The sequence below is a fragment of the Macadamia integrifolia genome, unplaced genomic scaffold (genome assembly GCF_013358625.1).
Source record: "Macadamia integrifolia cultivar HAES 741 unplaced genomic scaffold, SCU_Mint_v3 scaffold_179A, whole genome shotgun sequence".
NCBI lineage: Eukaryota > Viridiplantae > Streptophyta > Magnoliopsida > Proteales > Proteaceae > Macadamia > Macadamia integrifolia.
This window is the reverse complement of record NW_024870631.1, coordinates 28003-38911: the sequence shown is the minus strand read 5'-3', so window position 1 is coordinate 38911 and position 10909 is coordinate 28003. Positions and strand designations below refer to the sequence as shown.

General features: G+C 37.9%; 1 protein-coding gene across 2 annotated transcripts; it reads right to left on the bottom strand.

Annotated features, from left to right (window-relative positions):
• Positions 1–646: 646 nt before the first annotated feature.
• LOC122071045 (protein TRIGALACTOSYLDIACYLGLYCEROL 3, chloroplastic-like) lies at positions 647–8877 on the bottom strand. 2 transcript variants are annotated; one of them, XM_042635308.1, is made up of 4 exons: positions 8293–8877; positions 7908–8057; positions 4986–5081; positions 647–975 (listed from the first exon to the last, which is right to left on the bottom strand). In XM_042635308.1, exons 1-4 carry the CDS (start codon positions 8488–8490, stop codon positions 718–720), a joined length of 702 nt encoding a protein of 233 aa, XP_042491242.1. In that variant the 5' UTR covers positions 8491–8877; the 3' UTR covers positions 647–717. The 2 variants fall into 2 exon arrangements, with proteins under 2 accessions (XP_042491242.1, XP_042491243.1); XM_042635309.1 differs by having other exon boundaries at positions 4986–5076.
• Positions 8878–10909: the final 2032 nt, after the last annotated feature.

Genomic DNA, 10909 nt, shown 5'->3' with positions numbered 1-10909 from the left:
AGGAAGGTGACATCTTTAGAGAGAAGCCTTCGTCTAGAAGAAGGATGATAGCACTTGTATCCCTTGGTAGTGGAAGAATAGCCAAAAAAGATACATTTAAGAGCTTTGGGGTCCAGTTTAGTCCGAGACGACTTATTAACACGGACATAACAGATACACCCAAACACTTTGGGGGGAAGAGAGAAAAAAGAAGACTACGGAGACAAAGTGTCCAATGGTGTTTTGGAGCCAAGAAGTTTTGTTGGAATACAGTTAATCAAAAAACTAGCAATACGGAGTGCATCAGACCAAAAAAGTTTTAGGAACATGCATGCCAAAGAGAAAACTCCTACTAACTTCCAACAAATGGCAGTTTTTTCTCTCAGCTACCCTATTTTGTTGGGGTGTGTTAACACCAGCTAGCTGATGGATAACACCAACCACCATACATATACTCCCCCTTATCAGAATGAACAATTTTAATCTTGGTGTCAAACTACGTACATATCATATGATAAAAAATTTTAAAGGCATCATACACATCACTTTTATGCTTCATCAAAACAATCCAAGTGGTACGGGAAAATTATCAACAAATGAAACAAAGTAGCAGAAACCAAGTAAAGAAGTAGTAGTAGAGGGCCCCCAAACATCAAAGTGCACAATGTGAAAAGGAACAATAGATCTATTACCATGATAAGGATAAGAAGACCGACAATGTTTGGCAAAAATACATAATTAACAATGAAAGACATGTGAACTAGGAAAAGAAGTAAATAAATGAGGTAATTGTTTCCTCATAATAACAAAAGATGGATGTCCTAAACATTGGTGCCACAACATCACAGAGTCCATAGAACTACTATTAGTACGTCCACACTCCACACACATAGGACTGGGCTGTAGCCAAAAAAGGTGATTGAGGTTCAAGTAGGTAAAGCCCTTTCTCCTCAAGCGGTCACACCCACTGCCAATAATCCTCTTTGTCACCAAATCCTGAAAGAGACAATGAGAAGGAAAAAAAGTGACACAATAGTTCAGGGATTTTGTTAGGTGATTCACAGATAATAGATTAGTGGCAAGGTTAGGAACATGAAGAACAGAATCAAATGAAATAGAAGATGTAATAGAAATGCTACATTTACCAGCAATGGAGGAAAGGGAGCCATCGGCAACCCTGACCTTATCTCTACCGGAACAAATAGAGTACGTATCATTATAGGACGTACCAGTCATATGGTCCGCAGCACCAGAATCAATAACCCAAGATGGAGATGTGAAAGGGGCAGATGAGGAAACCTACAAGGCTGAAACTGAGGAATCTAGCACTATAAGTGAAGATGATGGACCCCCCCAGCTGTGACATGACCCTATGGAATGCAGCAATATCCTCTCTAGTAAGGGAACTGTGCTCTGCCTGTATGCTAGGAGCAAATTCTGCAGTATCCGTCTCAGTCTGAACATTGTAGGCTCTAGCACCCCCACTACGTCCACCATGAGCACCACTAGATCCACCCTGTATGCCAGGAGGACAACCATGAAGAACCCAGCAACTTTCTTTCGCGTGCCAAGATTTCCCACAATGATCACATCGTTTGTCATCTCCATGAGGTGGCCGAGGTCCACGCTAATCTCGATGAGAGCTAGTAGTAAGAGTTAACCCCTCAAGAGGAGAGGCAGGTTCATGGCCACCTACCTGGTCTCCTCACTCTGCAGATAGCTACACACTTCATTAAGAGATGGAAGAGACAGGCCCAAAAATTATATTCGGATTGGCTCATACTTGGGATTCAAACCACCAAGTAAAATAAAAAAATGCTCATTTTCAAGTGTTCGATAAACCTTAGCTTCATCTTCAAGATTGGACAGTTGGAGATCCCTATAGTGATCATATTCTTCCCAAAGACTAATGGCAGTATTGTAGTACTCAGAAATGGTCATATTCCCTTGCTTCCTAGCAATAACCTTTTGAAGTAGTTGATACACTTTGGCCGAGTCACCCACACGGTCAAAAGTTTTAGGAACACTCTCCCAAATATCCTTAGTAGTCTCTTTCCTCATAAACATTTGTCCAATCTCACGTTTCATAGAAAAAATAGCCATGTCATAACAATGGAGTTTTCAATCTCCCATTTTGGATATGATGGGTCATTTGGGTTTGGAGCTTTAATGGTACATGTAACATTCCCCAGCTTTCCCCTACTCCACAAGGAAAGCTTCACAGAATGAGCCCAATCCAAGTAATTTGTGTTGTCCAACTTCACAATAGAAATTTGAGTATTCGGGTTATCAAAAACCATAAGGGTATGATGAGTGGAACCACTCAATGCACTTTTGAAATATCTCCAAAGAGGGCCCCAAGTCCACTATCATCAGACATATTGTAGAGAAAGGATCACACAAGGTGGGGATTACACACTCTACCCAAAAATGCTTTCCCTGAAGCCAAAAAAAAAAAAATTCCAGTAGCCAAACCAAGCATATACTTCAAGGAAATTCACACCATCTACCCTCTTCAAGGTGTAGTGTGTAGGATCATAACATAAGAACTCAATAGCCCTAAACATCATACCTTACAAACACATAGCAATCGAAAGCATCACAGACAACATTTCAGAGACAAAAAACCCAAAAAACAGGGCTGGTGGTACCCTATATTCAGTGAAAAAATCAAGTTGTGGTTGCACACCTTAAGGAGGATTGTAGCGAAACCACAAGTGGTGGTAATACACCCTAGGGCGATCCAAATAAGCCTGGTTTCAGCTCCAAAGCTGATCAGATGAGAGAGAATGAGAGAAAACACTCCAGGGCTGGTGGTGAGCTTACGTAGGACTGGTTTTGCTTAATGCAACCTTCAAGTGCCTCTTTCTTCAAAGGAAAACTCCCCTTGGTGTCTCCATGGTCTCCTCGCATGCCTCTTTCAAGTTTTCTTCAATCTTATCACATAGAAGTCCCTTTCCTTGGAACCCTTTTGTAACCTAGGGTTCCAAAGAGAAGAGAAGAAGGAAGGAGACTAGTAGTTTGACTCTCAAACCAACCTTACAGCTCTGATACCAAGTTTGAATATATGGAATAGGAAGAACAATGAGAAAAGAGTTGGAGAAGAAGAAGTAGAAGAGGGAGAAGAGAGGAGGCGATGGTATAGTGGAATAAAATGTTGAGTAAAAAATCTCACTAACATTAATATATTACTTCACTCACATATTTACAAGAAATTATACATACCTCCCTAAGAAGGAAAAAGGGAAAAAATAAAACATAATGACTAAACTACCCTTAGAGCAACATAACTATAATCTCTAACAGTTGATGCATATCAATCCATCACAATTAGGAGGAGATCCATACCATTACCATAGCTGAGTAGTAGAGTACATCTCAGCCCGAAAGAACCAATGCCACACAAGAACGAGAAGCAGGCCAGTATAAGAGTATCAAATTTGTAGAATCGAGAATCTGTATCCAAATTATACTATTTATTGATTTTCTTTTTCGATCAGCATCCACATTCTTTTTTAAGTATCTAATAGTGGGAACATCTGCTGTCTGGATTCCAGAACCCTTGCACAAACTGGGGGTATAGTAAGTCACCGTCTGTTTCATTTTTGGAGAATCAGGACAAACGAATATGTGGGTTGCACCAAAAACAGCATTTAACACTTCAACACCAAAAATTGGCAAAATTTTGTCGATATATTCTAGTTTCACCAGCCGTCAAAATCCAACCCCTCCCAACCCCCAAAGAAAAAAAAAACACATAAAACAATTCCAAAAAATCTTGTGTGCAGTCATAAACAAAACACAACATGGTCAGATATGTCAAAAATCTAATCTACACATTACTTTTTTACGCTTAAAAGCCATCTTCTTCCATTCATTCAAATAAAGATATGAAAAGAGAAAACACAGTTTGGATAATTTGTCCCAGCTGATTTTGTTCCTATTAATAGCTTAGGTAGGATCATGTTTCACAAAGAATTAAGGTGGGACGGATGAAGTGGAGAGGCACGTCCAAAGTATTGTGTGACCAACGTATTCGTTTAAAGCTTAAAGAAAAGTTCTATACGGCAGTGATTCGACTGACAATGATGTACGGAGTGAAATGTTTGGGCTATTAAGAAGTGTCATATAGATAAGTTATGAGTAGCAGAGATGTGGATTGTTGAGATAGATGTGCAGCAAAACTAGGAAGGATAAAGGAATGACCATATTATAACTAATTTGGGAGCTTCCCCAATTCGTGATAAGCTCCTAGAAAGTCGTTTGAGGTGGTATGGCCATGTTCAATGGAGGCCAGGAGATACACTATTAAGGAGGCGTGATCTGATTCAGATTGAAGGAACTAAAATAGCTAAGGGCAAGCCTAAAATGACCATAAGAGAAGTAGTGAGGAAAGACATGCATAGTTTAGGTTTTCTCCCAAGTATGACCTCGAATAGATCTGATTGGAGAGAAGAAATCATGTGACCGACCCTGTTTAAGTGAGATTGTTCTGATTTGTTGTGTTGTGTTGCGTTCCTTTCCTTTTACTTTTACTTTCTTTTTGCTATCTTTGATCAGATCCATGTAGCCAATCCCATTTAGTTGGGATAAGGCTGAGTTGTTGTTGTAATCACTTAGGTTGGAACTATTTAACAATAGATCTGGACACTTATTAAAGGAGATGTGTCAAATTATAAGAACCCTAAACTCGAAGAATCTTCTGGGTACGTTGACCAAGTATTCCTTCACTTGTTTCATGACAATTTAAATTCGAGTTTAAATTTTGCTCACAACAAATTTGGCTTAAAATGATCAGATGCTCCATTTAAAAATATATTTCAGTAAGTTCATTTTCTTAGTCAAGTAAGAATCAAAGTATTGGTCAGAACTCTATATAACATTCATTTTTTGAACATTTAGTGAATTATATATATATATATATATTCTGAACTTAATGTTTACTCCATATTAATGAAAATACCAAGAACCCCTACATTGTTTCCCCATGAGTAAGAGTGCAATACCTTGTCTGGAGCAAGGAGACCTGCCATAATCTTCAGCACTGTAGACTTCCCAGTGCCTGAAGGGCCAATTATTCCAACAGCTTCTCCATGTCTGATCTGCGTATTAAGATATAATCATGATACAAAATAAATAAAAACTTATGCATGCAAGAAAATCCAAAAATTATATAAAATAAAGGGGAAAAAATGACAACAACAAAGGTGTAATGAAAACAGTAGATAAATAGGCAGAGAAAAGAATGGGCATCAACACTACTTCCAAGCAAAAAAAAATCACTTCTACACAATAACATTAACAAGTTGATGAATATGCTCTTACTGAACTAGAGCTCTCATATGAATACATGTATTATATATTAACATCTGTAGAAAGGGATAGATTTTCTAATTTAAGCTTAGCACCGAGGCATCCAACGTCAAGTACAAAGCATCCTAAGCATGAAATGAAGCAAAAGAAAAGGATAAATAATATATAGCTAGCCGTCTAGCCTCCATGCTTTACTTGACTTTGGAAGAGAACAGTACTTTAAGATTTTGTGGAATACTCGGTGGGAGCTAATTCCAGGTTATTGGGATTGGGGAAAAGCCAATGATGCCACAAAGAAAAGATCATTTTACTCCATCCATACCAACATGGATGATTTATGATGAGATTGATGAAGATGCGCAAACATTTACCATCCCAGTCAGCAACTCAAGGAAGCTAGATCTGAGGAATCATTCCCTGAATTATATGAAACTAGTTTGCAGGGGTTAATACGATCCAACCAGATAGAAAATTAGGCACAAGTAATGTGTGTCTGACACCTAAAATCTAAGATAGATGATCTTTCCCCTTTTTAGATGGGAAGTGAGAGACTAATCTTCAGAAAGCCTTAATCCACCAAGATAATTCTTACAAGCTGATGTAAGGCTAGATCACACAGGGCCTAACCCCATGCAGGATCTGAAAATCTGGGCTGTAATAGGAGAAAATTGAGAACTCACAAACCGTGGCTCAGATGAGCCTGAAATTAGGGTGAAAATGGCCAATAATATCCCCAAACTATGCTCCAAATTTGGCTTGAACCCACCAAGTAGGTGCGGAACAAATCACGATCACAAATATTACAGATACCATAGAAAGGAGAAAATAGAGTTTCAAGAGTTCAATATGGAGAAAACTTGTAGCTGGCAGATCTGACCACCAATGGGAACCAAGGGCTGGTCAAGTGCTTCTTTTATAGGGATGAACAAGTCCTTAAAAGGCCTGGTTGAATGTCCAACAGATCTTAGAGATCTGGTTGTCAACCAAGGGAGAGAAATCCTTGCAACAGCTTGGATCAAATTCTTGTTTTGGGGCTGATCTTCAATCTTCAACGTACAAGAAAGGGAGTAGGGGAATGGCTATCTCAGCCTGGGTCTCTCACCCTCAACTATCCCAGTTGATAAAACAAACCTATCTCAGGTTTAGGAGTAAGCATTGCTCACAAATAATGTGATCCATTCATTGGTTAAAGCATTACAATCAATCCATGCCTCTTATATAGGCTCTCAAACTAAACTACGAATAGGAAACTCCTAATTTAGGTATTTTCTGAAATTTAGAAACTAAGACTTAAAGACTAATATTTTCTAAAACCCAACTACTTAACAACCAAGAAAACATAAAATAGAAACTAATATCAATCCAATAATTTCTGACAATAACTAACTTGCTTCCTAAGAAAACCAAAAAAGGAAACAAATCCTAGGAACTACTCTTGCTGAAATGGATGGACTGCAGGAATTCCTTCCAAAGTCTTCTTTCCAATCTAGTAGGGCAGTTGTTAAGCCTTCTAGAAGGACCATATGGGGCACCAGTACTGTTCACGTGAACAGTCGTCATGGGTACTGTTCACGTGAACAGTAATTCCTGCTCACTCTCTTCTTCCTCATGCTTGATCTACATCACAAGCCCAGCAGCTAGCATGCTTTGTATACTTAAGGTATAGCGTCATTTTTGGTGAAATTAAAAAGATATACAGGAGATAATTAAGATCATTTGAAGTAGGGTTGTTGACAAAGGGAAGCCGTGGTGAAACTTCAAATTATTTTACCTGTACTAGAACAAACCCATTTCAAACAACTCTAAAATAGCCTAAAGCCCTGTAAGCACTGAAAATCCTCTCTGCAATCCTAAGAAAACAAAATGAACCAGGTTAATACTCTCGGATATGCCAGCCATCTCTTCTTATTTCAGCATAACTCACTTAAGAAACAACAACACTCAGCCTTATCCCAACTTAATGGGGTCGGCTCAGCATAACTCACTTAATTGCCATTTAAACTACAAAGCCTTGGCTCATTGACAAGAAAACCAGTACACTTCGCAATGGCCACCTAGGATAAATTAACTAAACACTTTTTCACAGCAAATAACATGTCCATAGCAAACTATAAAGATCAAGTGGAACTAGAGAAGAAATAAACTATGCAGTTATATCAGGAAGGTGGTAGTTTAGGATCAAATTCATGTCCTCCACTCCCTCGGTTATCACAGAGGACAGCAAACAGAAATACTGGCATCCAACTTCACAAATTAAAAACTGATAGTCACATCTCCAAGTTCATCGAGTCTTAGAGATGATAAATTGCAAATACTATTGGCGTATTTAATCCATTGATAAATCCTATCCACAAATGCCTAATGTAACATCCATCATATCATAATTAAAACCAGTGGTAAGAAATTATAGCTGCAATATTCCAATCACAAGTTGGAATAGATGAAGAGTGTGGATTAGTTTAATGGAGAGGATATGGGTTATCCTTCCAAAAGAAAAAACAAGATACGGGTTAATAAAATTCACCTTGAACCAGTTTGATGACAGTGGACTGTACATATAGAGCATTCTACCAAACTCACCAAAGGAAATCAAAACAAGAATACAAAAATATCACCTTAAAGCTGACACCTCTCAAGATGTGTTTCTCCCCAAATGACTTATAAACATTCCTACATTCAATAAGAACATCGGAGTCATCCTCAACCTCTCTAGCCATGCTCAAATTCTCCCCGGCGGGTGAATCCTTCTCCTGGCTGGACGAATCCTAACAAGATAATCCAATAGAGAAGCCATTAATTCAAAAGCCTTCAGGTAAATTAAAGAAAACCACTCTAATAGCAATCCATTTTAACAATTAACACTAAAGTTCAAATCCAATTAAGAAGAAAACTAAGACGAACAAAAATCCGGCAATAGAAAATGCAAAAAGGAAAATTGATACCAACTGAATAAAAACCAGTAATAAAGCTACAAAGAGAAAGTAGGATCGATGAACTTACATTAAACTTGACTCCAGAAAACCCATCAGGCCACTTCCTTGGAGGCGCCGTACAAGCGCAAACAATCTTTCTCTCACTAGAACAAGAACCCAAACTTCTCCTGCTCGGAATCAACAATCTAGCAGAACGAGAGGTACCCCCGAAATGATTCAAAGGTAAAAACGACGAATTCGCAGTAGAGACAATGTTTGTTAACATTTTTGAAGCTCTAGGGATCAAAATATTGGATTTTGATGCAATCCCAGATCGTTTTAGACGATGAACAACATTGAATTCATCGAAACTCAACTCTCTCAAAAGGAGAAAAAGGAGAGAGGTGAGAAGTTTCTAATGTGGGTACTTTTCTTCCCTTGAAGGATCATTGACGGGGACTTCAACAAACCAAAACGTGAAAATTACAAAAATCGTGGGACATGGAATAGTGTTGCTTGGAAGCCCATTGTCCGAAGTTTGGAATAAGCTTTTTCGTGTCGTTAGTATCTTTTCTCCTTTCTCTTGGGATTTAGTTCCTAGAAATGCTCGGGTGACTCGGGACTCGGGATCAAGGTTCGTAATCTCCGTTCTCGGAAGGCCGATGCCCATCCGGTTCTCCCTAGATTGAACGGCTTTGTTTTTTTTGTTATCAGTTTTTATTAATTTTTTACCCTTGGTCGTACCAGTGTATTGGTATTGACAGATGCCAATCTGATCTCATCCCAAGGGCTGTGTTGAGTAATCAAGAGAAAAAAAAGAAAAGAAAAAAAAAATACAAAAATGGTTTAAGAAATCCTCTTTAAATTTGTGTTTGACATGTCCTGACTTGTGAGAAGAGAAGATTCATTTTCAAATTTTAAAATTTATCTTGGGAATTCTTTTTCCATGAAAAAAAAATAAAAGAATTTGTCAAAAACATAAGAAAATACAAATACTTTTCTTTCCAATCAAGTGGTTTTGACATATCAAATCACCTTGCATGTACGGTAGAAAATTTTTCATATGGAGTATTGATCAGGTAGGCCCTTTTCTTGATTGTTGACCAAAGTTTTGTATTTAATCCACTAGAAAGCACTTCCTTTATATAACTTATAGGCCATTATCTTTTGTTAGGACTTTTATGTAGACTTAACTAACACTGATTGATCTATTGAGCCCAAGCAGTTGTAGACCCATTATGATTAAGAAACTTCTAATCCTTTCCATTGTGGGAGTGGAATAGGGCTTTAGAGATTCTATTATAAATGGAATACTGATGGTCCCTGCAGTCATTGCTTACACAAACTTATTATTTTGGGAGCATTGCTTTCTCACAAAAGCAAGTGTAAAGAAAGAGGAAACCCAAGGGTAAGAGGCTATATAAGAACTCAGTAGAGGGACTTCAATTTGCGTAGTTCTTCATCACTGTTCGTAAGGCTATCATTGATGTTGGTTTAGGAACTCCATTTACTCTCAACAGATGTGTGGTTAAATTTTTTTTATGATTCGTACTTGTATTCTAAATACTATGGAGTTGTTCATATGATTCTATGGAGTAGAATCCATAACAATTGGTATCAAAGCCAACCATATTGTGTTAGAACCAAGAAAAATCAATTGAAAAACTATTTTGTATAGGGTTTCAAATTCATGAAAATCGTTGTTATATCGTCGTCTAAAGGTCTCAGATGAAAAAACTTTCTACATGAAAGTTGTAGGGGACAAGGGGACAAGGGGACAAGGAGACAAACGCAGTTGTAGGTGGCATGTCACCGACTATGGCCAAAGGAGAGAAAAAAATGGTGACAGCGGGTCAATGAGGGTAGGGTTTCGAGTTGGACTCAGTTTGACTAGCAATTGGTCGATTTGATTGGGTTGATCCATTGACTCGACTGGGTTAACCCATAGACCCATAACCTAACCCATTGACCCAACGGTCCTGTTGACTAACGTAGTCAAAAATTGACTAAACTGGTCAAAGCTTGACCGTTGACTTTTGACCTGACACCACTGACCCATTTTTTACCCAGGAACTTGGATTTTTGACCAATTTGGATCACCCATAACCCACCAAATTGAACCAATTTGGTTCAGTTCAACCAGACTGATTTGGTTTGGATCACAAAAAAACCTATTTTCTGCCAACATACTTTAAATTGACAATACGGGCTCGTATAGATGAATTTTTTGACACGGTTTTTTGTGTTGGATTCATTTCTTTTTTTTGTACTCTTTAATTTAATATGAAATATGAATATGTTTGTTGATCATAGGGACACGGTTTGGAAAAAATTTGCGTATATGGTTACTTTAATTAAGAATGTAGTTGCGGTTGATACTTTGAGCTTAATGATTGGTGATGTAATATTATTTTTAATTTCATTGATATTGCTTAGGATGTATATATGCCTTAGTAGTGCGTTGAATTGATTTGAACCATTGAACTAGATGTCTTCATAAGTGGTTTGAGGATATGGAGGTCTACATGTGCCTCAAGGACCTAGATTTCTGTTATAAAAAATGAAAGTTCAGTATTATGATTTTAAAGCAAAGAGTTTTTCCCTAAAGGTATTGAACAATTGATCAATGGCAATAATGTTACACATGTGCCCTCATTCGGTCAAATTTGAACTTTTGTAATAGGTCTCCCGCTGGATGTAGGAAG